General features: G+C 39.9%; 8 protein-coding genes across 9 annotated transcripts in view; 4 read left to right on the plus strand and 4 right to left on the minus strand.

Moving 5' to 3' along the window:
• Nucleotides 1-3,159: 3,159 nt before the first annotated feature.
• LOC108973895 (vanin-like protein 1) lies at nucleotides 3,160-5,124 on the plus strand. Its single transcript, XM_018941405.1, has 3 exons — nucleotides 3,160-3,258; nucleotides 3,352-4,703; nucleotides 4,766-5,124. Exons 1-3 carry the CDS (start codon nucleotides 3,190-3,192, stop codon nucleotides 4,980-4,982), a joined length of 1,638 nt encoding a protein of 545 aa, XP_018796950.1. The 5' UTR covers nucleotides 3,160-3,189; the 3' UTR covers nucleotides 4,983-5,124.
• Nucleotides 5,125-7,184: 2,060 nt separating this feature from the next.
• Nucleotides 7,185-11,892, plus strand: LOC108973881 (vanin-like protein 2). The gene is made up of 4 exons (XM_018941386.1): nucleotides 7,185-7,259; nucleotides 8,902-10,253; nucleotides 10,318-10,497; nucleotides 11,829-11,892. The coding sequence occupies exons 1-4, from the start codon at nucleotides 7,185-7,187 to the stop codon at nucleotides 11,890-11,892; spliced, it is 1,671 nt and encodes a 556-aa protein (XP_018796931.1).
• A 2,974-nt stretch (nucleotides 11,893-14,866) lies between these two features.
• On the minus strand, nucleotides 14,867-17,394 carry LOC108973896 (vanin-like protein 1). The gene is made up of 4 exons (XM_018941406.1): nucleotides 17,211-17,394; nucleotides 16,512-17,151; nucleotides 15,137-15,881; nucleotides 14,867-15,071 (listed from the first exon to the last, which is right to left on the minus strand). The coding sequence occupies exons 1-4, from the start codon at nucleotides 17,277-17,279 to the stop codon at nucleotides 14,888-14,890; spliced, it is 1,638 nt and encodes a 545-aa protein (XP_018796951.1). The 5' UTR covers nucleotides 17,280-17,394; the 3' UTR covers nucleotides 14,867-14,887.
• Nucleotides 17,395-18,778: 1,384 nt separating this feature from the next.
• LOC108973887 (tRNA (cytosine(34)-C(5))-methyltransferase) lies at nucleotides 18,779-21,529 on the minus strand. The gene is made up of 6 exons (XM_018941394.1): nucleotides 21,356-21,529; nucleotides 20,601-21,296; nucleotides 20,373-20,515; nucleotides 19,343-20,313; nucleotides 19,125-19,274; nucleotides 18,779-19,061 (listed from the first exon to the last, which is right to left on the minus strand). The coding sequence occupies exons 1-6, from the start codon at nucleotides 21,413-21,415 to the stop codon at nucleotides 18,904-18,906; spliced, it is 2,178 nt and encodes a 725-aa protein (XP_018796939.1). The 5' UTR covers nucleotides 21,416-21,529; the 3' UTR covers nucleotides 18,779-18,903.
• Nucleotides 21,530-21,809: 280 nt separating this feature from the next.
• Nucleotides 21,810-24,083, plus strand: LOC108973897 (histone acetyltransferase Tip60). 2 transcript variants are annotated; one of them, XM_018941409.1, is made up of 7 exons: nucleotides 21,810-21,953; nucleotides 22,085-22,211; nucleotides 22,279-22,526; nucleotides 22,584-22,862; nucleotides 22,920-23,491; nucleotides 23,548-23,760; nucleotides 23,960-24,083. In XM_018941409.1, coding segments are annotated over exons 1-7 (1,500 nt in total). In that variant the 5' UTR covers nucleotides 21,810-21,893; the 3' UTR covers nucleotides 23,961-24,083. The 2 variants fall into 2 exon arrangements, with proteins under 2 accessions (XP_018796954.1, XP_018796952.1); XM_018941407.1 differs by lacking the exon at nucleotides 23,960-24,083 and having other exon boundaries at nucleotides 23,548-23,787.
• Nucleotides 23,804-24,885, minus strand: LOC108973907. Its single transcript, XM_018941425.1, has 2 exons — nucleotides 24,746-24,885; nucleotides 23,804-24,673 (listed from the first exon to the last, which is right to left on the minus strand). The coding sequence occupies exon 2, from the start codon at nucleotides 24,667-24,669 to the stop codon at nucleotides 24,103-24,105; it is 567 nt and encodes a 188-aa protein (XP_018796970.1). The 5' UTR covers nucleotides 24,670-24,673; nucleotides 24,746-24,885; the 3' UTR covers nucleotides 23,804-24,102.
• A 176-nt stretch (nucleotides 24,886-25,061) lies between these two features.
• Nucleotides 25,062-26,250, plus strand: LOC108973905 (eukaryotic translation initiation factor 3 subunit G-A). The gene is made up of 2 exons (XM_018941423.1): nucleotides 25,062-25,171; nucleotides 25,241-26,250. The coding sequence occupies exon 2, from the start codon at nucleotides 25,241-25,243 to the stop codon at nucleotides 26,048-26,050; it is 810 nt and encodes a 269-aa protein (XP_018796968.1). The 5' UTR covers nucleotides 25,062-25,171; the 3' UTR covers nucleotides 26,051-26,250.
• LOC108973892 (kelch-like protein diablo) overlaps nucleotides 26,133-27,121 on the minus strand; it is a 3,235-nt gene continuing 2,246 nt past the window's right edge. Inside the window, exons 5-7 of the mRNA XM_018941402.1 lie at nucleotides 26,781-26,988; nucleotides 26,623-26,724; nucleotides 26,133-26,567 (exon numbers count right to left, since the gene is read on the minus strand). Coding sequence (XP_018796947.1) covers nucleotides 26,319-26,567; nucleotides 26,623-26,724; nucleotides 26,781-26,988 — 559 coding nt within the window. The 3' untranslated portion in view covers nucleotides 26,133-26,318. The remainder of the gene's footprint in view (nucleotides 26,568-26,622; nucleotides 26,725-26,780; nucleotides 26,989-27,121) is intronic.

The following is a 27,121-nucleotide window of genomic DNA, read 5'->3' on the forward strand; positions in this document are numbered from 1 at the left end:
TAATAATATGTATATTCTTTTATTATTGAAAAAAAAGTTAGTTTAAAAAAAATAAAATACATATTATTACAAATAAGCCCACTGCCCCACCAGCGCCGGCAATAAGAAAAGCCAGCCAGCAAAGCAACAGCTTGGCAGCAGCACACATAAAACAAAAACAATAAAACAACACTGCCCGAAAGGGCAAGCGGACGACAAAGGAACTGCTAAAACAACAAATACCACTTAAAAGAGCGAACTCAAACAGCAAGCAAAGCAAACACAGCCACGATAACGCCAGAAAATAAGCTAAGCAAACAAGCACACACACTTACATACCTATGTATAGACGCGTGAGCCACGTAAAAGAGGGCATGTGGAAACATATGACAAGTAGATATGTATTAAAGGTATATATATACATATACATGTACATAAAAGATATGTGCGTGTGAAAAAATGTGCTTTGCCCGGCTACCTGTTGGAAATTCGCTATTTTCCCCTAAAGTAGCACAACAAACTGGGATTTCAATAGCGAAAAAAAATGTAACGGAAATAAGAACTAGTACATGTAGGCGACCAAACTACATATGTTTGACGTCCGGCATACGCTAAGGCGATGTGTCGGCCAACACAAGACCTAGCCAGCCCAAACGTCGTATAACAATTGGCGCCAGCGTACGACACTGCGGCTAAGTGACCAACGGCACACGGCCAGCAGTGGCGGCTGTCGCCTATGTGTCAATACTGGAAAGTCTACAAAAGGCTTCCAGTATGAAGAGCGCAAAACTGTTGTTGAGAGCGCTGAGAAAATAACCCTGAAGTCGCGGAGCGCAAGAGCAAAATACCGTTCGGAAGACAAATGAATTAGAAAGTTGCGTAAATTTAAGTGTATATTTGTTAGTAACTCTGTTTGATTGCCTTGAGCATCCTTGCTGTCACAGCGCTGCTGATTTGTGTGCTCTCCCACTCTCCCGCGCTGTAAAGATTCCACATGCATTTTTTATGAACTTGCGGGAAATTTCTGCTCGTTTACTTTTTGGATATATTTTTGTTGCTGTTGACACTGTTGCTTGCCAATGGTATGTATGGGTATGTGTAGCAACTCATATGTGTGTGTGTGTATCTATGTATATTTATGTTTTTATGGTCGTTGGTGAAGTTCTACCTTCGATGTTTGTTTATACGCTGTTGGTCATTAATTATTAAAAAAACAAGAACAAAGTAGCTCACGCCGTCAAATACTTTGATAACCGTACATACTAGGAGGATAATAAAGCAACCAAGTAGAGATCACAGCAGCTGGGTATTTGAGTGCACTCCTTCACCTTTATTCACTTTCGGAGTATATAAATAAAGATAAACGGTACACAATAGTGGTCCGAGGACCAATTTAAATACTCATTAGAAATTTTTCCGTAAAATGGGACGAAGTTTGAAGTAATCTAAAGCACGATGCTTGACGCTTTCAAAATCGTATCTAGCTTTTTTGTGGTCACCTCTCTACGAACCCGAGTTAACTATCTTAAACAGATCCAGAAACATTATCGATCTCACGCTAGACCAGTCACAAGTCAAATTCTTTACATTCAAATATTCAACTGTCAAAATTCCGCGTGTAACCATGAAACCCGCCATTTCGAAGCTACATCCATGCGAATCTAAGTGAACTATCTTCAAAAGCTCACGTATTGTCGATCTAAAGTTAGATCCGTCATAAGTAAAGTAAAGTACATTCCTCTCAAACCTTCATTAGTAAAAACTCCAGGCGATGAAACTAGACATTTTGAAGCCATCTCCAAACGCATCCAAGTTCACAATCTTAAAAAGGGTCAATCTTATAGATTTCAAGCCAGATCAGTCACAAGTAAAATTTCTTCCACTCAAGTCTTCAACTGACAGGATACCACGTTTAATAAGAATCATCAAACCAGCTTTTTCGAAGCTATATCCAGGCGAATCCGAGTGAACTATCTTCAAAAACGTCAGTCTGGTCTATCTTAAGTTGGATCAGACATAACTCAAGTTCGTTTCACTCAGACTTTCAACTCTCAAGACTCCACGTGTGATTTGATCCATGAAACTAGATATCTTATCGATCGCCATCCAGATTAGTCATAAGACAAGTTCCTTAAACTCAAATCTTCAGTTGTGCAGATTCCACATGTAATTGGAACCATGAAAGACGCTACTTTGAAGCCATTTCCATGCGCATGCGAGTAGGCTATTTTATAGGATGGCAGTCTTGCCGATCCAAAGTTGTATCAGTCTATAAGTCAAGTTCGTTCCACTCAGACCTTCATCAGCAAAGACTGCACGTGTCATTGTAGAACTCAAACTAGATATTGTGAAGAAATCTCCATGTGATACTGATTTCACAATCTTGCAAAGAGCCAGTCTTGTCGATCTGTAGCTTTTCAAGTCATAAGTCAAGTTCGTTTGACTCAGAATTCCACTGTAAAGATTCGACTGGAATTGAAACCTTGAAATAGATTCTTTTAACAGGTTATATTTACACATAAGCATTGTGGATTTCCCCATGCATTCCTGAATATCCGGCTTTGGACGTTAGCGCTTTTAGAAGCTTTTATAAAACTAAATAAATTGCCGCTTATCTCCTATTCTTAGCCAATTCAAACGAACTCTCATTAGTGCTCTCTAAATTTAAATTTAAAACTCGCAAAATCGTATCTCCGCTGGTCAAAATGTTGTTGATAGCATTGCATCTTATTCCAGTTATCATATCATACTTTTTTTTATTATAAATACCGCTTTATCTCCATTTCTCATAAAAACCCAAAAAAAAAAACTTTAATGACGTTTCTTGGAAGACCACGAAGCCAAAAAACTCATGTTTCGTATATAACTTTAAAGAGCACTGAACTTTTGCTTTGGATCATAGCACCTCAATTACATTTGGAAATATCACCGGTTGTAGAACCCGCCATACCTACAATAAAATAACGCTGCTAAATGCACTTCAAATACATTGTTGGCATAATTTACTCCATTTGACAAAAACAAATCCCATTGGCACATTAAAAATTGCAAAATGGTCTTTGATAATAATCTCAATATTAAAATACTGATAAGATTAAGAAAGATTTTATGGCGGTTTTACATCAAATTTGATTTAAAAGGCGCAATGCTTGGAGAACTAGTATATAAACGAAAGAACCGTTGCGCCGCAACACCGGCACACCAAGCAGGATGCTAACAGTGCAAAGTTTAATATTGCTTTTCTTGGCAATCGTCATAGGACCGCAGCAAACCTGGCAGGTATTTATGGTTTAGGAAACCGATGAAGCTAAACGAATTAGCTTCAGCTTTTGTCATCTTTGCCGTTCACCATTCTACTTCTACATTTTGCAGCTCTCACAACCAACCGATCCCACCTATCAAGCTGGCGTCGTCGAATATATGCCCGGTGTGGGCAAAGGCAAATCTAAGGTCCATGAAAGCCTCAAGCGTATGAAAGCGGTCATCGAATCGGATGGTACACGCGACTTGGATATACTAGTCTTTCCCGAGTTCGTGCTGAATGACGGCACGTTCCGCACATTTGTGCCTGATCCGCAGCTTGGTATTTCGCCTTGTGAAATACCCAATTATGATCACTTTCTAACGGAACTGTCATGCGCCGCACGTTCGCGTCAACTATATTTGGTGGTCAATTTGATAGAGAAAGTTTTTTGTGGAAACGATACCACAACGGTTGGACGTTGTGATGCCAGCGGTTTAAACAGTTACAATACCAATGTGGTGTTTGATCGGCAAGGACGTGTCATATCACGCTATCGCAAGACACACCTCTACCGTTACGAATGGTACAATATGAAAGTATTGCCACAACCGGAACATGCTACTTTCACCACAGATTTCGGCGTGACTTTTGGCCACTTTATATGCTTCGATATGCTCTATTGGGACCCAGCCGCAGTATTGGTAAAGGAGCAAGGCATAACAGATATTATCTATACAACTTATTGGTTCAGTGAGCTGCCCTTCCTCACAGCCGTGCAATTGCAAGAAGGTTGGGCGTTCGCTAACGATGTCAACTTACTTGCAGCTGATGCCAGCAAGCCCAGTGGACAAAATACCGGTTCGGGTATTTATGCTGGACGCTTGGGTCGCCTAGTTGCGGCCATTTATGAAGAACCCACCACACAACTGCTCACTGCCAGCGTACCTAAGCGCGCCTATCGTCAAAACTATCAAGCGCCACCGGTTATACAGCCCAACTTTGTGCCGGAAGTCGTCACAATGCGTTTCACCAAACTCGACCTGCTCCGCGACTACAATGTGGACATCTTTAAGACTCAGTTGCTGCCCGCCGACTTCACCACAGTGAACGAAACTTTATGCTACGATGGTCAGTTCTGCTGTCATTTTCAGGCCGCACGCGTCATTGTGAGTAACGCGAATACTTACGCGGCTTACCGCTATCGACTCGCAGTATACAGCGGCTCGCGCGCTACACATCAAAGGGTCGATCCGGCGGCTTTAAAGGTGTGCGCTGTAATCGCCTGCACCAATGCGGATTTGTACAGCTGTGGTCGCATCTTCCCAGCCGGTGTCACAGTTGGCAATAAATACTACTTTAGCGCTTTGAATGTAAGCGCTTCTTTCCCGCATGCGCCGCGACGTCTCATTATGCCATCTAGTGTGGATGGCAGCATCATGCCACTGCCGGTGCACACTTATGAGTGGCAGGAGTTTGAGAGGTAGTTCTTGCATATGCATTCAGGTAAAATAATAATAATCTTTTTTTTTTAAATGCGCGTAGCAACAACACTACGGCGATCTCCATAAGTTTGACTTATCCGAAATTGGATATACTGACCTTCGGCATTTGGGGTAACTACTATTCGACCGAGGTGAGCACGCATAACTTCGATCCCGTGTGGCAGCCTGCGCATGGTCCTCATTCTGGCGCTTCACAGCTTCTTGGAGCCAAGCTTTTAACCGTCTCCTTGTTGTTGGCTTTTATGAAGTTTTTCTAGGTTAAGCGTTTTACATATTGTTCACTTAAAGACTGTGCCAATCTTTAGTTGGTTTTAAAGAACTGACGGCAAAAGATGGACCGCTAGTTCATGTCGCACTGATGAGTTAATAAAAAAAATTAATTCTCTATATACAGGTTAAGTTGTAGGTGTCTAATATTATGTCTGTATCTGAACAGAAAGAGGCGTCGCAGATTTCATAATATATATGCATAAATATATGTATATATGAGATATATATTAGGTTAAACTGGTCGGTTAATAAGCCACGCATAGATAAGTTTTGGTCCTTTGCGATACCAAAGGGCGTTCAGTTCCTATATCCAAGAGAAGTAGTCATCTTTTAGGATGCCTGCGCTTGACGCGAATTTTAATAGACTCTGCGACCTCAATATCGATACCATCTCCAGTGTATCATACGACTCCAGGTGCTTACAGCGTAGTCTTTCCAATGCGGGAGAAGCGCACAAGAGATGCTCCGTTGTTTCGCTGGCCCTGCTCTAAGCATTTCCTGCAGTTTTCTCGATCTGTCAGCCACATTCTGCGGGCATATGTCGCCCACAGACAGTGACCAGTCTGATCATGTTCCAACAGTCTCTTCTATCGAGTGCCAGTAGGAGTTTTGTGTACTTGCGTTCAAATTTTTTGCACATGACTTTTGCGGTCCTGCACCCAGGTAGGTCGTTCCATTGGGTTTTGAATTTCTTTACCATGCTTTTGTCCAAATCGTTGATCACGTTTTCGAATGTCCGCCGTACAGCAAAAATTCTTAACAAACTCGTCCACTATCTCATTGCCCTCGATGTCTTTGTAGCCTGGCACCCGGTAGAAGTGAAGTTGCTTACTTGTGGCAACACTATCCACTGCTGCCCTGCTTATCCAGACCCTTCTGGCGGATACACGATACGAGGTCATTGTTTTGATTGCTGTAGATCTTGACTCTAGCAGTGCCTGCAGCTGTATTAGAGACCAGCTCCGCTCTTGGCGCAAGAGCAAAGACCTCAGTCTGAAATATATCGTAGTAGTCCGGCAACTTAAAAGGTCGCCTTATGTCTATCTCTAGACAGGCATAAGATATGCATAGAAATGATGAGCGTGGTGAGCGCCGTCGATATTCAGCCAGGCCGTTTGTTCTTCTCTCTGTCTAGACGCGAGTTAGTCACTTAGTTTGCGAGATATCACTTAGTTTATGAAATTTTACACATGTCTTTTTCTCTCCAAGAAGTTGGTTATACACTAATTGTCTGTCGTTTCGAACGATTATGGGGTATAGCCGCCTTACAATCTGAAAGATCAAAGCAGATTCTTGTACGACAAAATTTCATTTTAAGATATCTTCATTAAATTTACCATAGATTACTATCCAAGGGACTGCCAATTTCTTCGAACATACTGTTAAGTTCAGCATCATGATCGATCAAAATCAAGTCCTTAAAGGGAAACTTTTTTATTTGACAAGACATCTTTGAGAGCTACACTACACTACAGCATTTGTGTGTAATTATGAATAAAAATTTTAATTTTATTTTTTATTATATTTTATCACAACTTTTTTTTTATCAAAATACTAATAATAATATTTTTTTTCAAGTTTTATTTATATGTTTCTACAATGTATATAGTATACGAGTATATTTGCATGTTTTAACTTTTTTACCTTACAATTTTTTATTATTTTGTGTGTTTCTTATTACTTTTTATTTACTTATTTAACCATTCACAAACAAACCAACCCACTTTCAGTTAAAACAAATATCTTAAACGTTCCGCAAAGGGTAATTGCTAGCATTTCTCAATATTTTTTATTGTCAGTGTCATATTTATCACGATTATAAAACATATAGCAATAAACGAAAGCAAATACCTCATGCTTTAAGATGTACATAAGATAAGAGTTGAGGAGTGAATTCTGGGTGAAAAGACAAAAGCAACACGGCTTATGTTTGTGTGTGTGTGAAGACTTCTTTTCAGCATCATGGCGCTAAAAAAAGACTAAAAATCAACATTTAGGTCGCTAAAGTATTGAGTTAAATTTTTTCACTTTCGCTTGTCTACTAAATGGGCTCTTGACGGCAATATTTATTTTTTTTTTTTTTTTTGCAATTTTACAAAGTCAGTGGGAAATATGAACAAATCGTATTTTCTTTAATATAAGCACATAGGCTGCTATGTACGTTAGTATCAGTCGCCTTTCAGATTATAATGGGTATTCACGAGCTGCGTTTAAGTTGCGTGTTACTCATACTAGTAATCTCAGGACCTCAGTCAGGCTTACAGGTAATTGTATATATTGTATAAGAAAGTAAAAACTTTGTAAACCAAGTCAAAATTCGCTCGCTAACTACTAAGCTTTATTGCGGCTTCTCGTGAAGAAATCCCTCAAAAATAACTGCCGCCTTTGAGACGTGGTACATAGCATGGCATGGTATGAGAAGTTATGTTACAAGCGATTATAAATTTCGCAAAAGGAAAGTTTTGAGCGGAGAGCATCCTAGCCAGTTGAGTTTGACAAGTCACCTATAAAAAGAAGCTAGTCGTATGTCACCAGAAAGTCTCACGATTTGATGATTCGATGGCACCTTTTTTCTTCTTCTTTACTGGCATAGACAGTGCTTACACGATTATTAACAACATACTAGTGCCGTTTCTTTGTTTCGCTATTTGACACCAATTCGAGATATCAAGAGCAGCCACAGCCTTCTCCACTTCAGCTCTCCGACGGAGTGAGGGTCTACCTCTGCTTTCTCCGGTGGGTACTGAATCGAAAACCTTCAAAGCTGTAGTGTTCTCTTGCATCAGGACAACATAACCTAGCCAGCGCAGCCGTTGTCTCTCGAATCACTAAACTATGCCAATGACGTCGTATATCTTGTACAGCTCATCGTTCCATCGACTGCGATATTCGCCGTTGCCAATGCGCAAAGGACCATAAATCTGCCGAAAAAGCTCTTCTCTCGAACTCTCATAAGACCGGCTTATCAGCTGATGTCATTGTCCATGCCTCCGCAGCACATTGCAGGACTGGAATAATGAGTGACTTATAAAGTTTGGTCTTTGTTCGTCGTCTTCAAAGTTATGACTGTTTGTTTGATGACAGGGGGATATTTCGTCTTGTCCTCGTTCACAACAAGATCCATCCGAGATAATTCTTGAGATAATAATGTCATGTATTACAAGATACGGATGTATCTTGCGGATGACGCTCGAAGAGAGTAGAGATCTGCTCATAATGGAAGAAGCATCTCTAAAGCTATGAAAAAGGCAACCTTAATGTGGAATACTACTACTACGAGATGTCTGAGAATGAATAAAATTTAAATTATCAAGTCGTGGGAATAAACCTATAATAATTATATATCTTACAACTCACTGAGGACTGAAGAATCTTCACTTTTGATTCAGATTGTTGGATGATATCACGGAAGACGCTCGATCCATTTTCTCATAATAATTAAAGTATCGCTGTAACTATTAAAACAAGCTCAATGTGGAATACTGGTACACAACTACGGGCCCAAGAAAAAAGGAAATTGAAAACATTGAATCGCAGAGGTTTTAGGAAAGTATCGACAGCAATTACATTGAGAAATATATATTCTCCAATCTGTCTTAACTAGGTATAAAACGGGACGCAAGATACTCAAAAGCTGTTACTAATAAAAAATGCACCACATACCACTGCAGTGTTGTAAGTATACAGGGCTCACCATGATACGACAATTTTCGGAAAAGGACGTATGACTTCAGGCATCAAATTTTGTTCTGAAATCTGCATTTCTATAATTACATTACACGCCAGTCAGCTTGCTAACTGAACACTTCACCTACATTTTACATCTTTCTAACCTGCCTCATTTATATTTGTCAACCATTCAAGAAAGTCCTGTTTCTTTATGCTTCACTCATCTCTATTTTTTAGCACTCATTGCCTACAGATCCCACGTATAATGCCGGTGTTGCCGAATTCATACCACCACCCGGCGAAGGACAACCGAAAGCCAGAGATGGCCTCAGACGCGTAAAAAACATTATCGAATCGAATCTGACAAGCGGTTTGGACATACTCGTCTTTCCTGAATATGTGCTAAACGACTATTCCTTATTGACGTTTGTGCCCGATCCAGCGCTCAATATTGCACCCTGTGATGTGCCAAATTACGACTTCATACTCACAGAGTTGTCCTGCGTAGCACGCGCGCGTCAATTATATTTGGTGATACATGTGAAGGAAAAGGTTTATTGCGCTAATGATCCGCTAGGGATCGGGCATTGCAATGTCAGCGGCATAAATACGTACAGCGCAAATGTGGTGTTCGATCGGCAGGGGCGTGTCATATCGCGTTACCGTAAGACCAATCTATTTCGTTATGAATGGTATAGCGTGAATGTAATGCCACAACCGCAGCTGGCAACATTTACTACCGATTTCGGTGTGACTTTTGGACATTTTATTGGCTCAGATTTTCTGTTCTGGCAACCGGCGCAAAGGTTAGTCGCAGAGCTTGGAATAACAGATATCATCTATGCAACGCATTGGTTCAATGAACTACCCTTCCTCACAGCCGTGCAACTGCAGGAAGGTTGGTCGTACGCTAATGATGTCAACTTACTCGCAGCAGACGCCAGCGAACCCAGCGGACAAATCAGCGGTTCAGGTATTTACGCAGGACGGTTGGGACGTCTGAAGGCAGTCATATATGAAGAACCCACCACACAACTGCTCACAGCCAGGGTGCCCAAAAAGGCCTACCGCCAAAGCTATCAAGTGCCGCCGGTACCACAGTCCGATTTCGCACCGCAAGTGACTACACCGCGTCTCACGAAACTCGATTTGCAGCGCGACTACAATGTCGACATTTTTAAGACGCAATTACTGGACGCCGATTTCACTGCAGTGAATGTAACCCTGTGTTACGACAATCAGTTCTGCTGTCATTTTGAAGCCGCGCGCACACCTATCAGCAGTTCTCGTATTTATGCAGCGTACCGTTATCGCCTCGGAGCCTACAGCGGTTCGCAGGCGACGGTTCAGCGCTTGGAAACGGCTGCGCTAAAGGTGTGCGCCGTGTTCGCTTGCACCAGCGCGGAGTTGTATAGTTGCGGTCGCATCTTTCCAGCTGGCGTCACTGTTGCAAATACGCACTTTTTCAGCGCGTTGAATGTGCGCGCCTCATTTCCGCAGGCAGCGCGGCGTCTCATTATGCCGTCGAGTGTGGATGGCAGCATGTTGCCGCTGCCGGTGCATATGTATAAATGGCAGCAGGTGGAAAGGTTGTATGCCACAAAATGTTTTTAAATGGAATGTGGAAATGAGGAACAATGATTTTATTTTTAGACATAACCTCACTGATGTAACCATCGGCCTGTTGACGCCGAAGCTGGATTTGCTCACTTTCGGCATTTGGAGCAATTACTTTTTGGACAAAGTGAGTCAACACAATTTGGATCCTATATTGTCGCCGGCGCAGCAAAGCAGCGGAGCGGCAATCGCTGTGCGTGGCCTGAAGCTGTTTACGTTGTTGTGTTTAGTCAAGCTATACTTTCAAAATCATCTTGAAAACGAAATTTGAAAGGGAAAACTTCTTATATATATTTTTTTTTTTTGTTGATTATGTTTTTAATATATTTTTGTTAATATTTTTCAAAAGGATCTTTTCAAAAAAATTTCAAAATTTATGAAAGTCATATTTTTGTATTGAGAGCAAACTAAAAATAAGATATTCCTTTATAGCAAAAAATTCAAAATTTCAAAACATTTTTAAATATTTTTATTACTATGTTTTCCAATTTTTATTTTAATTATACATATTTTATAATTTTCCAATTTTTTTGAAATACTTTTTTTTTAATTATAAATATGTATATATAAATTTCAAAACTTTTTTTTCAAAATTTACTTTCACAATTTATCATGAAAGTTATATTTTTCTTATTGAAGTAAAACTTAAAAAACTTCAAAAAAAAAATTGTACATTTTTTTATTACTTTTTTAAATATTTTTCAGTTTCGAATGTTTTATATATTTTTTTTAATTTTCTTAAAATACTTTTTTTTATTATTTTTTAATATATTTTTGTCAAAATTCTGTCTAAAATTTCAAACTTTAATTTTCCAAATTTCAGATTTTCCTTATTAAAAGAAAATGAAAAGTAATATATTTATATTCTACTTTACATTTTAAAATAAGACATTTCTATACAAAAAAAAATCAAAACTTCAGATTTGTTTTTTCAAAATTTCAAATTTTTTTTTAGTTTTTAGTTTTTTTGTTTTTTTTTTGACTATTTTTTAATTTTCTTTAATTTTTTTTTTCAAAATTATAAATATTGTAAAATTGTTTATATTAAATATTTTGGTTTTTCAAATCTTATGTTTTCAAAACTTATCTTAGAAATTCGGATATTTAAGAAAATATTGGAATTTTTTATAAGTTTATACATTTTTCGAAAAAGAAAATTAAATTTTTTTCAAATTTTTTTTATTTTCTTAAATTTTTGTTTTTTTTTGAGACTTGTCCGAAATTTCTATATTTACGTTAACATTTTTTGTAGTTTTTATAATTTAATTTATAGTTGTTTTCGCTTATACAATTTGCACATGAAATTTTCAAAATCCATAATCAAACTAAAAATTTGTTTGAAACCGTTATGGCAGCAATCAGAGGTATTCTGAATCAGCTCCAATAGTATACCTATAGTACACATATACCCTCAATATTGCTCTAAAAAGCAACAACTCATCACAATTGCATAAGCCAAGCAATTAAAAATAACTGTTTCCTTACATCCAGCTTACATACATATGTGCATATAAGCATATTGCATTTTCACATTTTCGCTGTTTCAGCAATTTGCGCAGCTCGTTTCAGAGTGTTATGTGCTCCCCGCCACCGCCCGCCTCGCAACCGTAAAAATTACTACAAACTAGCGAAAAAATTTAGTAGGTAATTAAATTTTTTTTAGTTAATGTTCACCTGCACACACACACATGTACAAGCTCAAAGCGGAAATTGCACCATGCAACAGTTTCCTGTGAGTTGTATAGGCATCCATATGTTAGTGTCAATATTAAAACGTGATCAAACTGATGCGAAATGCACTGGTCCAAAAAATAATTATATTTGGACGTAAACTGCTTCCTATTTTTCAACTGCAAACATTATTTTAAATGGGTTTTAAAGACTTCTAGCGGACTTTCTTGTGGTATACGTATATTCTATAAAAATTCGGCATATTCACTATTCGCAATTTAATCCATAAAATTTTTTATAAATTACCTTTTGCCCGACTTTTCAAGTTTTGTGATAACTTCTTGTTTCATATAAATATTATATATGAAAACCGGCGCAATACTTGTTTAGCAGTCAGTAGTGTTTAACTAGATTCTGTCTCCAAAGTATATCACGTTCATTCTTATAGGTTTACACATCTCTTTTCCTTGACTCGGTATATTGGAAAATGTTACTTGGAAAATGCGACGTCACAAACTCTACGGTCATTTCTTGATTCTGTCGGCTGATGACGACATCCTACATCCTGATGACCTAAAGTGGTTATCTTCATAAGCCCAAAAATTGTTTGTCTCCTTGTCTTTACCTCTGGCATTTCAGGAATTACAGTGAAACTATCGAATCAGCTGTTTTTATTTTATTATTAACTCTAAGACTTTGAATTAGACCGAATTCCTTAATTACGCCACCCATTTCCTTCTTATTAGCCAGTCTTCAGACCAGTAATGCTGGATCGTACTTTAAAAGTACCATTGAATGTTTGCTTTTTAGTTTCTTTACTCATTTTGGATAGTTTTTGATCGGAACTGCTCGACACGAACTGAATTGCTTGCAGCTCGACGGAGTATTAGGCATTGAGTTGTTTGGCAAAGGTTTTGTTTTTCGTAATCTTATAATTTATTTTTTGAGCAGAACTGTTTTCAGTTGGAACGCAGTATTGTTCAAAGAGCTGAATTCGCTGCATAACTAAACCTCGGCGAGTCTCAGACTTGGCTTTACAGTCTAGTGATTGTGAGGTTTAAATGTGATACAGCTACTCCATAGGCATGAAATTGGTACTTTCGTGTGGTTTCGTCCCGGCCAGATAGTATTTTAAATTTCAAATGAATATTTCTAAGACAGCCGGTTTCATTCAAGACGGTTCATGCAACTAAATGTTCAAAGTTTCTTGGATTTATACCCTATAGCGAAAATATCTCGTAGCAAAAACGAAGGCAGAGAGTCCCGAGTGTCTACTACACTTGGCTATGCGTCAGTAAGCTTGGTAATACTTTCAAAATTAACCGCTAAAAGGCACGTATTATTCGAATAGTTATACAGTGTTGGTCTTCCTTAAATCTTCACTTCTCTACCGCTGGGTTTACGCACTCGTAAACAACTATATAGCGCATAAACACTTGTGAATAAATGGGAATGGGATTTTTTTGTTAAATGATTTCGCTGGAAAAAATGCCGGCTCTCGCAGTTTTGCGACGTCTGCTCACTTAACAAGCTCACTTTTTCTTCTTTTTCTAGTTGCAACGGTTTATGCTTTTTAGTTTACTAACTTTTGCTAAAATTTTACCTATCTTTTATTGCTATGTTTGTTGTTGTTGACTATTTTGGTTGGCAGCTTTGTACAAATTTGTGCGACAAAGTTGCCAGCCGTTAGGCCGTTCAACATTTCAAGGTCAAATTTCGGGCAACTAACAAGATTAAAAGGGTATATATTGGCAGGGCCATGGAAACTATGACTTACCATGCAAAAATAACGAAACGAAACGTTTGCAATTGCGTATGTAATTGAATTGGACACTTTCAAATTTCCAATTTGCCGAATTTTAGTTTAGAAAGTTACTAGTTGAAGCTTTCGATTGGATTTTATTCGGAAGTGGCCATGTTTAGTATCAATAATTTTTATAAGCACTTGCACTGAGCATATGATAATGTGTCAATTAGATAGTATTCGGACATGGCTCAAGGTCGTCTGATTACTAAAGCTCCAAGAGCTTTTTTAATACTTTTGGATCACACAAATCAAAATGTACTTCTAAACTTCCATTATTTACTTCAGAAAGCCAATACGGAGTTGTAAAGCTCTGAAAGATCATGGCAACCCCATCCAAGTAAAAGCAGCTCTAAGCACTAATCACTTGTTTTCAGTGCTTGACTCTCTACAATTTTTATTCTCCAATTCACACTTCGAACATGACTTCGAAGTCCTTTTGTAATACTCTGAATACGGACTCAAGACGACAGCTATCAGAGTTTCTAGGTCTCCACCTAAATCGACTGTTGTTATAGAGCTTAAGATGTGACAGTCTGCTCGTCGTTGCAAATGAAAAGTTTACTTAGAGTGAAATGGATAAAAACTCTCCAGCTCTAAAAGTATTCGACGCAGTGTCCGCCGAATGAAGCAGAGGAAGAGAAAGACCACGACTGCGTTGGAAAGTCTGGGAATCTCCAATTGGCGCCAAACAGCGATTAGTAAAAACGTGCTCTTAGGCCGTTCCCACGACAGTCGGGTCTACGAAAACCGGAACGGACCCGGATTTTTATCCGGCTAAGCACTGTGAACTCGGCAGAATTCTGCCGTTACAACAACAACAACGCTCTTAGACATCAAATAACTCTTTTCGGTAGCCTACTGCTTCTTATAAAGTACTATATTACGAACTGCTCTTAGCCAAGTCCTTGACGCTTTCGAGATCTAAAATATTTTTGAGAAAGAAGGGAGAAAAAGTTTTGTTTTGCATAATCTTTGTACTTTTTGGGTACTCTTTGTGATTTCACCAACTATGTATGATACAAATGCAGATCTGAAGGCTAAGACGTCACTTTTCTATGCGAAAACACTACCAGCTTCACTAAAATGTTTCTTTATTGCCTACTAATTTCACACCCTCAACTACATATTCTATAAATAAAATTGCAACTTCCACAAAAGAAAAATTAGCAACATAGCCGCACTCAATGTGCTTGCGCCGTCCTTGTGATGATGATCATACATTGTGTCATCCAAAAAGTAGTTGCCATAAATACCAAAAGTCAGGAGATCCGAACGCGGTTGTAGCAAAGTGAGGTTAGCCAGCGTAAAGTTGCTACGAGGGTAAAAAATAAATTTCAATACAGTATTTCCTTAAACAACTGCGTATGACAAACCCACCTGTGCGCCTGCAATTGCCACTGGAACTCGTCCACAGGCAGCGGCATAAGCAGATTATCCACGCTCGTTGGTGACAGTAAACATGGACGTTGCCGTGTGAAATTGCCACTTATACGAATCGTATCGAAAATATAACGCGGCACCACCGGCACGCCCTCCTCATAGATGCGTCCGCATGTGTAGAGATGATCGCCAGTGCAAGCAAAGATCGCACACACCGCCAACTCATCGGGTTCGGTATTCAGAAAAGTGCCCATGTCACGAAACGCCGCCAAGCGATAGTAATAGCTGACCGTGGTAGCATTGGCCAGCGGATTGGCGTGCATTTCAATGTAGAAATTGCAACACAAATCATTGTGGCAGAGTTGTTGCTGCAACGGTCCACACGTATTCGATCCACCGACTAACGGCTGCGTCACATACAGATCAATATCATTGTTACGCGTTAAAACAACGCCTGTAAAACGGTCGAGCACACTCTGACTGCTGTTGTTTGGCTGCGCTTTAAGGTTGCTCTGATTCAATTTGAATATCTTTAAGACCTTTTCGCGGCTGGCATTATGTTTTGGTATCACACTCAAATGCAATTTACTTTGCTTCTCGACGCTGGTCATGGTTGCGATGAGCACACCATATTTGCCCGCATAGATGCCTGTGCCGCTGCGGCCATTGCTTGGATCGTTTGTGCCGGCAACCAGCAGATTCACATTGTTACCGAATGACCAGGACTGATGTAGTTGGACAGCTGCGTAGAACAGAAATGGGAGATAATTGAGATTAGTATGAAATGTTGCTAAGAGCCTAAATCGGGTCAAATTAATTATTAGCCAAGGAAACTTGTATTCCTACGAACTCTACGAGAATACTCAAGTTCTTGCGAAACCATGGAAACAGTGGCGTGTTCAACCCGCCAGATCTCGCGATGGCACAAACACCAGTTCGACGGAAAAAACTGCAAACTGAAGTTCGAAAAGCCTCAAGCTTCAACAAGCAGAAAGTATTTGAGAGAAGACGACAATTTCATCTCCAGTTCGACACAGTCTTGGCGTAAAACAGCCAATCGCATCACTATTACTAAATAGAGTTCTCACGGGGAATGCTGCTGAGCTCTTGATCTTGACCGGTTGTTGTTGTCGCGGCAGAAGTCTGCCGAATTGGCAGCCCTTGACTGGGCATAAAATCCGGTTTCGTACCGTTCACGTAGACCCGACTATCGTGGGAACGGTCGTCACCTACGATCGTGTGTCACTTTCAATATGAACCACGACAGACTATCATCTTTAATTGAGGCTCAAATGGCCTTAAACACTTGCTTAATCGAAGTTTGAACTAAGTAGGTTAAAGGAGTCCCGCTCGCCAACCTCTCACAACTCACCTGTCAGGAAAGGCAGCTCCGATTGCCATTTGCTCGGATGCAAAAAGTCCGTAATGCCACGTTGCACCAACGCTTGCGCCGGCCGCGCATACAGCAGATCCATGCGTGTAAAATGGCCGAAAGTCACATTGAAATCGGTATGGAATATGGCCTCCTGCTCGGGTTGCGACGTATAGTTAAAATACAACCACTCACTGCCGATCAAATTGTACTTGCGATAACGCGAGATCACCACGCCATGACGATCGAACACCACATTCGCATTGTATATGGCGCAGTTCGCAACCAGATCGCTTAGGTTTTGCGTTTGTGTGCAGTTATGCACCTCCACCACATTGATGAGCACATATAAGCCCAGCGAACGCGCATAACACGACATTCTACTGATAATATAATTGTAGTGCGCCTCGTCGGCATTGCAAGCTATCACATCATCGCTGGGCGCTGGCACTACTATGGGTGTGTAGCAGTCATTTAGGACATCCTCTGGAAAGACCACAATATCCGGGCGTATGGCAGCCGACTCGAGTAGTTCGCCGAATTGACGCAGACGCTCCTCTGTGCCGGCGGCTGCAGTGAGCGTGCGCGCCGGAAACTCAACCACAGCACCGATGTAGTAGTCGGCGTCCGGCGGTGTGGGCTGTGAATGTTAATTAACAACTGATTTTATTGATATTCATTTAAGTTGAACAGCATTACCTCGCCGCTTGCAGTCGCATAATAAATGTTGTTGCATGCCAAGTAGAGCAGAAATTTATATAGCCACATTTTTGCTGTTCCGTTCCGACGCACGTCTTGTCTAGACGTCTGCAACCAGTGCTTTGGAATGGAAATTCACTGAGATCAACCCGATCACGCTGATATTTTCAGCTGTTCACGTTTGTTGTTGTACTTTTTAATGGCCGCGCTGATAATATCGACAGGTTTTATGTTGCTCCACGACTTATCAGCCAATTCCCTAAGAGCTTATCACGTTTATCAAATACCGCAACAGTGATTTGCGCCTGAGACGAACGTTGGTTATACGTCATGGCTTATCAGAGGAGTGATGATTTTAGATTTTTGCTGCCTAAACCAAAAAATACAGCCTAATTTTAGGCGTTACAATATTTAAGCTTGTAGTGAGCAGTGCGAAGCTCTCTGTACACGTCAGCCGATTCTATTTAGCTAGAAAGAATCCGACTTCAAATACTGCGATAACATTCCACTCATCTTAACTGAAATTTCTAACATTTCCGTCACCTTATCGGTTCTACAGTTCTCAGTTTAGCCCGATTTAAACAGAGGGAAATAGACTTCGAATGCATTACAGCGATCCACTTTTTTTTGTTGTTGTTACCTATAGTATTCTTGAGGAGTACCAACGAGTTGACAGTCCTTGACTGGATCCGAACTCGTTCCGGTTATGTAGACCCGATTATTGTGGAAACGATCTTAACTTTTTTCGTTGAGCTGGATGTGACCCCTTTAAATATTTTTTTATAAACTTCGTACCAAAGGAAACTCGGTCCCAAAATAAATTGTATGCAGAAACTTTGATATGCCTGAGATATGGCTCCGCTTGTTAATATTATCTACAATATGAACTCACAGCGTCTCCAAAACGATATGTTTATGGCATTCATTGGATCTAGGATTACATTATTCAGTACCTCTCTCCAACTAAAAGTTGGACTTTCACCGTTATCGCAGTTACTAGGTGCCCGAAAGTACTACGGCAGAGTGGTTAGAGAACCATAAGACTTGTGTGGGACAAGTTAGTGGTAATCGAAATCGGGGCCCAATAAACCACATGGACAGACGTTAAGAAAGCGGCATGTTAGATGAGTGGGATTCAGATTCGCTACAACAACAACAACATGAGTGGGATTCATTCGGCATGCAAAAAGATAGTTAAAATCATGCGCGGACTCCTAGCACGCAGGGCATATAATTTGGTATGTCGATGTAGATTCTGTATAGGTTGGAGTCACTACGGATTCGCGATACAATCGGAGATCTTCGTCTGCAATTCTCACAACAGCCGAAGAAGTTGTGTTTAAGCCAAGAACCGACGTTCTAAAGCACTGCTGAGTTAAAAAATTTCATTTATACCCTTCCGGTACGAAATCTAACCTTACTTTTTTACGCCGTTAGTTCCTTTGATGCTTCTGTCAAAATTTCAGCCATCTATAGAGTAAACAACTCAAAAGCTTGGGTTTTTTAATGCCAAACTTTCATTACCGATTAGTATTTAACCGATTTTTCAATGATTTAAAGCGGAGTGGTTTATATTCTACATACACCTGTATGTATAGAACACTTGTATATTTAAAAAAAAAAAATACATATGTAAATACCATAACTAAACCTCAACTTTAATAATAATGAAATTCTGCGCTAGCTAGCTAAATTATTCAGCGACTGGCACAACGTTTGCAACGCCATTAGCAGACACAACCACGTCGTCTTGCTCTACTGCGGGCGCACCTTTTGTTTCAACTGCATTCGCTGCGGCCTCGGCAGCTGCAGCAGCCGCAGCCTCCTTAGCCTTCTCGTACTTGTTGACTTCTGCAATGCGTAACGTAAATATTATTGATAAGCCTTTACTCAGCATGCAAATAAGCGACTTACCGAACTTGCTGATGTCAGCACCTAATAAGCGCAGCACATGCACGGTCTCATTACTGTCCACATAAGCACGCAAGCTGGAGGAACCGCGCCAGCCCACCAGGAATAGCGTGAAACGCGCGTCTTCGTACTTCAAAATGCAACTGCCAACGCCTGCAACAAATAATATGAATCTATTAAGACGAACCAAGCATCCATTGTAATTTACATGAGTTACATACCTAATTCCTTGCAACGTTCTTGCGTTTCCGCCACCAAATCCAGCGTTGAAGGCGGCTTTGTTGGGTCTGTGCAATTGAGTAGCAGTATTAAATCTTCCCTAGAGATTTGTATGCGCCGTATGGCGCCCATAAATGCATTCGTCGTCTGCAAACCCTCCTGCGCCAAGCGGAAGGGATGCATTGTATGACGATTCTCACAGCGCACAAATGCCTTCACACCAGTATTTATAATCTTAATGGTATCTTCATTCAACAATACCATATCACGTATTGGCTCCGAGCAGTAGTAGATGTTCTTCTTCTTATCGGTGACACAGCGTGTAAGCAAGCAGCGCTTATTTAGCGTGTCGTCGAGCGCAAAGAAGGATTTCAACTCATCCCAATCGGCATCTTCTTCCTCGAAGAATATGTATGGATCTTCCTTATAGCCATGCAGGCGTCGGCGTTTGCGTTGTGGTCCCCATGGCACTGACTTCTCTTCGATAGGCTGGCCGTTTTCATCCAATTTAACTTCCGGTTTGGGCTTTTCAAGCAGCGTCGGCATGTCATTCTTTTCGAAGGGCAATTGGCGGCGCTTTTCAATGACCGCAACAAAGAAACCACCAGAGTTTTGCAAATGCGGCAGCACACGTAAGCATTTCTCCAAACCGATCTTCGAGATTTGCTCCGTCGGCAATGGAAACATATTCGGGCGTATGACCGTGTGATATTTCTCAGGCACCTCCTCGAAACTTGTGAATATTTCATCGACTTGCTTGGTAGCGAGCTTCCAACTCGTCATGCCCGGTTTAAATTTCAAGCCGGGCACCAAATGTGCGGCGTCTACTATCTCTAGCGCACCATCAGCGTCAGCTATAATACGCTGCAGCACAGCTTCATTTTCAATGGGATTTAGCGAGCATGTGGAGTACACCAAACGACCGCCGACATTGAGCATTTCAGCGCCACGCCTTGTTATGCGGTACTGTATGCTAAAAAATGTGTATTTTAAATTTTCGTGTAACTTCGAAAAATTATTTTCCAAGCTTACCCATGCAAGTTGTAAGCCTGCGCCAAATTCCATTTCGTCCAGATATCTGGGTTCTTGCGTAGTGTGCCATCCCCTGAGCATGGCACATCACATAGAATCTTATCAAACTTCAAAATTGATTTACTGCCATCTGCGCCCGTTTGCTGAAAACAAGAAATATTGATATACATACATATTCATTATTTTTTTATTATATTAGTTTATTTTTGTACTTTTCATTCCACTTACCAACAAATTTGGATAGAAACTGCTGTCATGATTTGTCACCAGAAAGCATGGCGAATTCAATCTTTTCGCCTGATGCACCAACATATAACACCGATTGTTATCCACATCGTTGGCTACGACGAAACCCGGTGGTATCTTATGCTTTTCCGGCGCACTATGTAGCGCTTCAATCAATTGTGCCGTCTTTGAGCCTGGCGCAGCGCACATATCTAGCACTTTATCGGTGGGTTGCACATCTAACACAAGTGGCGGTATCATAGACACAGCTTCCTGACGACTTATGCTGCCGGCATTCGTTTCGGTTATCAGAAAATTGTGCAAACGGAACAGCGGTTCCGAGCGGCGTATATCTTTACGCGTTAATTGCAGTTGGTATGCCAAGCCATCTGGATACCAGGGTAGACGTTGTGGGCGCTCCACCTCTTCTTTCGCAATACCATGCAATTCAGCGACACTGCTCACATAATCAGCAAACAAGTCGCTCTCGATTATGTCAAGCAATGCTTTTGCCTCACCACGAAAGCCGGTTACACGGAATGTAACAGGTAAATTATCACGTATCTTAGCAAGAAATTCTTGCCATTCCGCTTCGTCCGCACATATATTTTGCAGCTGATAGTACTTAATGAAAGCTTCATTATCACGTTTGATATCCTCATAAGGCTCTTGGCGTATTGGTCGTGGATCGACTCCTTGCTATTTAACGAGATTTAATTCTATTGTAAGGGCCAACTCGAAATCAATAGTTTACTTACGTTCTCACGCTTTTGACGTTTTTTCGCTGCAAAAGGATTTGATTTTCTGTTACGACCCATTTTCTTTAAATGGGAAATGCTTTATATTTTGTTAATAATATATAGTATTTAAAAAAATTGTTTTAAAATTGGTTTGCTTCAAAACCAAGAGATTGAACCGTGAGCGGAGAAAACGTAAACACGTGTCTATTAAATGAAGGCATCTCTGTCGTTTCTCACAGCTGTTAAGTGGGGTGATGCCGGAGTAGCTATTATCAAAAATAAATGAAAAATTGCTTTTAATTTTAAAAGAAGTGTAGTGTTATTAAAAGGGTGATAAATTACCCCCATTTTGTTTATAATATTGACATGTGTTTAAATATGCAAGTGTGTTTAAAATAAATATAGTAAAGTTATTTGATAATTTTCAAGACACAGCTGCTGGTTTACTGTTGTGAATGGTCAACTAAAAAATAAGAAGCATTGTGAAAACTTAAGTAAAATTGTAAACAAACTGTTTTTAAATTCATATAAACAATTGGACTCTACGTTTTTAAGGATGAAAATAACACAAAAAATAGAGTTCGATGAAGATGTATCATCGATTTGTGAGTCCACGGTGAGTAAATGTGGCAACAAAATAATAAACATCACAGCGAACGAGTGATGGATGCAAATGGCCACGAACTTCTGTATTACTGAATTTGTATGTAGAATGAAGGTGCTACATGGCTTATTTTTAAATTTTAGGCCGCACTTACCGAAGGATGCCGATTACCCGTGCGTATGCACAAGACTGAGGATTGGCCACTCGCGGAAGTTGTGAGCATTAAAGACCATGATGGCAAGCGACAGTTCTACGTGCATTACGTCGATTGTAATGAAATAATGCAATAATGAATAACAACGTGCGCAGTTTACTAAATAATACATATATGTTTCAGTTAATAAACGCCTTGATGAATGGGTTACAGAGGAGGACGTTGATACACGCAAAGTGCAATTTCCAAGGCGTGATGGTACGCAGACCGGTGCCAGCACTGGTGTAACTACACCAAAAAAACATCACTCGTCGGTGCCAGGTAGCGTTTCAAGACCTACTTCGCCACAACCTGTTGTAAGCAATGAAATGGTTAATGGTAACGCTGTGCTGGCGGCTGCACTACAGAAAAAAATTAACCGAAAAAGAAAGGTGCTAACCAAAAATTAATAAGCTTCAAATTAACGGTATACGATATTTTTAATATAGTTCAATGCTGTGCCTGCCCCACCGGCAGTAGTAGTGCCTGAGACCCCTCAGCCTGTTATAGTACCCGCACCAGTAATACCAGCTGTAGTAGTACCCACAACTCCGGTACCCGTAACTGTGGTTGAAGAGGCTTCACAAGATGGTAAAACCGCAACACCACGCCAGTCTGGTAGCATGGTCATACATCAGGATGATGTAGTGACGCGTATGAAAAATGTTGAAATGATAGAATTGGGTAAACATCGCATTAAACCCTGGTATTTCTCACCGTACCCGCAGGTAATAAATTTGCTTACATTTTGGCATAAAGCAAAGCAAATAACACTTTTCGATTAGGAATTATGTCAAATGCCTTGTATCTACATCTGTGAGTTTTGCCTGAAATATCGTAAAAGTCGTAAATGTTTGGAGCGGCATTTAGTCAAATGTAATCTCCGGCATCCACCCGGTAATGAAATATATCGCAAACACACAATTTCTTTTTTCGAAATTGACGGTCGTAAAAACAAAGTGTATGCGCAGAATTTATGTCTGCTGGCCAAACTGTTTCTAGATCATAAAACACTTTATTATGATACGGATCCATTCCTTTTCTATGTTATGACTGAATTCGATTCACGCGGTTTTCATATAGTCGGCTATTTCTCAAAAGAAAAAGAAAGTACTGAAGACTACAACGTAGCTTGTATACTGACTATGCCTCCATATCAGCGCAAAGGTTACGGCAAGCTGTTAATTGAATTTAGCTACGAACTGTCGAAGTTTGAGGGTAAAACTGGTTCGCCGGAAAAACCTTTATCAGATTTAGGTCTACTGTCGTATCGTTCATATTGGGCACAAACGATTTTGGAGATATTTATTAGCCAAAAGCCAAACAGTGATGGCGAAAAACCCACCATTACCATCAAGTATGAACAAAATTTCTTAGTGTTTTACATAAATTATATTTATTTATCTCTCCCAGCGATATCTGTGAATGCACTTCCATCAAAAAAGAGGATGTTATTTCTACATTACAAAATTTAAATCTTATCAACTATTATAAGGGACAGTATATCGTTTGTATAAGTCGCGACATCATTGATCAACATAAGAAAGCCATGGATAAACGCAAAATACGCATTGACTCGAAATGCCTACATTGGACGCCTAAAGATTGGTCTAAGCGCTCCAAGTGGTAAATCTTAAGCATACTAAATTTCAATTTAAAATTTCTTTAGTTAGTACAAACATTACGATACATATATATACAAATAATTTTAAACAAAAATACTGAATTCAACCATATGCGCTTTTGTTACCCTAATACCAAATTATATGATGATTTTCCCCGCCTTTATTTATTCTCTTTTCCGCTCCACCGATAAAAATGATAGAAACTATGATTGAAATGCGCACGTTCAAAATGTCATCCTTCCACCAATCCAACATACCATGCTAATCAGCACGCTACTAATAAAGTGCAGCCATCGAATTACTATTCGGTGGTTAAATAATGCAGTTTCGATGTGTTTTAATTTCAACTTCTATTGCCAACTTCATCAACAAAGTAGTCAAGACTTTGCAGTGTAGCCGTCTCAATAGTGGCCTCCACAGTTTCGGTTGAGGATTGTACTGCTCGTATAGTTGCTTTACTTTCGGCTAATTCGCGGCTTAATTGTTTCAATTTCTCGTGTACTTCGCAAGCTTCCAACTTATCGTTGCACTCTTTGACTGCCTTTTCACTAATCGTTTCCACAACATCACCAGTAGCCAATTTTTGTGTAATAGCTAATATATCTTTATCCGCGGCAGCTATTTTATCAAAAGGCAAATGGTTATCAGCTAACAGCGCACAACGAGTTGCTGCCAATGTTGTGAGTTTCACATATTTAGCGTACAATTGTAAATATTCCTCCTTAACTTCCAAGTACTGTCGTGTTTTTTCGTCCACTTGGCGCTTAATGTTAAGCTCATCGTCCCGAAAGCGACGTAAAGTTTCTAAATAGAGTAGATATTGTATATCCTCTGTGCCGCTGGCAGAGCCGTTCGGCGATATGGAGCACACACTCGTGGAGGATGTAGGAGTTGTGGTATTCGCAGACATTTAGCTGGATGTATATTTAAAATGTATCAGTTTAATTAAAAATCACTCCAAAAATTAAGCGGCCCGTTCAATTTACCGTATGCTTTTTCTATTAGATAATTCTTCTTCTTCCATTTTTACAATCACAAAGAGCTTTACTACAACCAAAGTGTTTTATATAGCAAATCCAATTTAATTTGCACAAAAGATTGAACTTAATTTTGGTAAATGTTTAGGAGAGCGGCTTTTCCGAAAACATGCACCATTTTTTATGTTTTAATAAATACAAATATAAATCGCAAAATAAAGTGTAATTTCATCAGCAATTATTAAACATTGTATAACTAATATTTCTCAACGTATTATTCAACACTGTGTTTTATACTTTCCGTACGCTTCCCAAGAAAACATTTGACAGCAAGTTTTGTCATTTTGTGTTGACGTTTCTTTTTCACACAATTTTCGCTGTTTAACTCGTGGCGTGTGTATTCTCTGATTTTTGTGCTTAAATATTGGCAAAAAGGTGAAATTATTGATTGATTTGTTTAATTTCACAATAATCGTTCATTAATCTCAACTTTCGTCGATCTAGATGCCTGGTGTTGACACTATTAAATCCTCTTGGGCCGATGAGGTGGAGCTCGACTACGGCGGCCTGCCACCTACCACAGAGATAGTTGAAAACGGCTACAAATACGTCACAGAATATAAGTACAACAAAGATGACAAAAAGACAAAAGTTGTGCGCACCTATAAAATTTCCAAGCAAGTCGTGCCGAAAACCGTAGCCAAACGACGCACCTGGCCGAAATTTGGTGACTCAAAGAACGACAAACCCGGTCCAAACTCACATACCACTATGGTGTCGGAAGAAATTTTCATGCAGTTCCTCAACTCCAAAGAAGAAGAGAAGGCCAACGACCCACTACTCGATCCCTCTAAGAATATTGCCAAGTGTCGTATTTGCAATGGTGAGCATTGGTCAGTTAATTGCCCATATAAGGGTACCGCCATGGATACAAACTTAATGGAGAAGAAAGCGGCTGCCGCTGCAACAGCTGTGGTCGAAGCACCCAAAACTGGCAAGTATGTGCCACCATACCTTAAGGACAGTCAAAAAGGTGGTATGGGCATGCGTGGACGTGATGATACTGCCGCTATCCGCATTTCCAATTTGTCGGAATCGATGACCGAAGCCGATTTGGATGAGCTGGTGAAGAAAATTGGACAACACAGTAAAATGTATTTGGCGCGCGATAAGAATACTGGTCTCTGCAAAGGGTTTGCGTATGTGCATTTCAAGCAACGCAAGGATGCCGCTGCTGCTATTGAAATTCTCAATGGTCACGGTTATGATCATTTGATTTTGAATGTGGAATGGTCGAAGCCGCAAAACAACTGATCGACGCTGTCGAAAGGTGCAAGAGCAACATGAACGTAGCAGCAGCAACATTAAAATAATTTTATAATATAAATAAAAAATATGGCATATATATACGAGTATATTTAAAATTTCATGCGGGCTTTTACAGTAGGCGTTAACTATTGCAAAGGCATAACCGAAAGATCAAATAAATAATCTAAAAATATGTAAAAACTAAATGTTACAGTGCTCCCTATTTGTGTGAATTACGAAAATATTTATTATTATAATGATTGAGTAGGTGTGTTTAATGTACGGGTCGACTTACATCCGCCAAAACGGTTTGCAAATTATCAGCCAAATGTGTCGGCACCACAAAGGAACTATAGGCCGCGCCGGTGGGCATAGGTGCCTTCAACACCCATTTATCTGTGTCCACATTATATTCCTCTACACAGTTTACGCCTTCGCCATTTTTCGTACCTCCTAAAGCCAGTAGATGATAATTGAATACGATCGCACTAATGCGACTGCGTGCCGTTGTCAGCGAACAAACCTAAAAAAAGCCAGTTTATAACTTATAAAGACAAAAAAATTCTGCAAATACAAACTTTAGTCCACTCATTTTTTACGGGATTAAAACGCTCGACTGTGTCCAGTGGTGAATCATTGTAACCACCCAAGACATAAATGTAGCCATGAGCGACCGCGGCCTGGAAGTTTTTATTATGTAACATATAGCTGAAGGAATTCACTGTAGGTGACTTACACCAGGAGAAGCACGCGCTTCTATCATACATGCGCGTGCTTCCCATGTATCCATCATTGGATCATAACACTCGACCGAGTTGAGCGCGCATTCGTTCTCTGAGCCGCCCATAACATAGATGCGCTCATCGAACACTACGGCCTTTGCACAGTAGCGGCCTTCTAACATCGGTGCTACACGCAGCCAATCGCCGGTGCGCATATCGAACCTTTTAAGAGTAGGCAATAATGTTAGATTTCTTGATATTTTTTGTTTATTAATTTATTATGAATTTTTTTTTTATAAACATCGTTTTCTCTTCTATTTTTTTTTTGTTTTATTTTTTCCAAAGTTAAACTCCT

The sequence above is a fragment of the Bactrocera latifrons genome, unplaced genomic scaffold (assembly GCF_001853355.1).
Source record: "Bactrocera latifrons isolate USDA-ARS-PBARC rearing strain unplaced genomic scaffold, ASM185335v1 scaffold_51, whole genome shotgun sequence".
Lineage (NCBI taxonomy): Eukaryota > Metazoa > Arthropoda > Insecta > Diptera > Tephritidae > Bactrocera > Bactrocera latifrons.

Bases quoted from the DNA above. Each gene is read 5' to 3' on its own strand.
- LOC108973895 (XM_018941405.1), top strand. From the start codon at position 3,190: ATGCTAACAGTGCAAAGTTTAATATTGCTTTTCTTGGCAATCGTCATA. The intron at 3,259-3,351 runs GTATTTATGGTT...TACATTTTGCAG, and splicing joins GACCGCAGCAAACCTGGCAG to CTCTCACAACCAACCGATCC. The intron at 4,704-4,765 runs GTAGTTCTTGCA...AAATGCGCGTAG, and splicing joins GAGTGGCAGGAGTTTGAGAG to CAACAACACTACGGCGATCT.
- LOC108973881 (XM_018941386.1), top strand. From the start codon at position 7,185: ATGGGTATTCACGAGCTGCGTTTAAGTTGCGTGTTACTCATACTAGTA. The intron at 10,254-10,317 runs GTTGTATGCCAC...TTTTATTTTTAG, and splicing joins AAATGGCAGCAGGTGGAAAG to ACATAACCTCACTGATGTAA. The intron at 10,498-11,828 runs GTTGTTGTGTTT...TCGCTGTTTCAG, and splicing joins CGTGGCCTGAAGCTGTTTAC to CAATTTGCGCAGCTCGTTTC.
- LOC108973896 (XM_018941406.1), bottom strand. From the start codon at position 17,279: ATGTGGCTATATAAATTTCTGCTCTACTTGGCATGCAACAACATTTAT. The intron at 17,152-17,210 runs GTAATGCTGTTC...TAACATTCACAG, and splicing joins ATGCGACTGCAAGCGGCGAG to CCCACACCGCCGGACGCCGA. The intron at 15,072-15,136 runs GTGGGTTTGTCA...TTACCCTCGTAG, and splicing joins TGGCAATTGCAGGCGCACAG to CAACTTTACGCTGGCTAACC.
- LOC108973887 (XM_018941394.1), bottom strand. From the start codon at position 21,415: ATGGGTCGTAACAGAAAATCAAATCCTTTTGCAGCGAAAAAACGTCAA. The intron at 20,314-20,372 runs GTAAGCTTGGAA...CACATTTTTTAG, and splicing joins CAGGCTTACAACTTGCATGG to CATACAGTACCGCATAACAA. The intron at 19,062-19,124 runs GTAAGTCGCTTA...TACGCATTGCAG, and splicing joins TGCTGACATCAGCAAGTTCG to AAGTCAACAAGTACGAGAAG.
- LOC108973897 (XM_018941407.1), top strand. From the start codon at position 21,894: ATGAAAATAACACAAAAAATAGAGTTCGATGAAGATGTATCATCGATT. The intron at 22,212-22,278 runs GTAATGAAATAA...TATATGTTTCAG, and splicing joins CTACGTGCATTACGTCGATT to TTAATAAACGCCTTGATGAA. The intron at 22,527-22,583 runs GTGCTAACCAAA...TTTTTAATATAG, and splicing joins AAATTAACCGAAAAAGAAAG to TTCAATGCTGTGCCTGCCCC.
- LOC108973907 (XM_018941425.1), bottom strand. From the start codon at position 24,669: ATGTCTGCGAATACCACAACTCCTACATCCTCCACGAGTGTGTGCTCC.
- LOC108973905 (XM_018941423.1), top strand. From the start codon at position 25,241: ATGCCTGGTGTTGACACTATTAAATCCTCTTGGGCCGATGAGGTGGAG.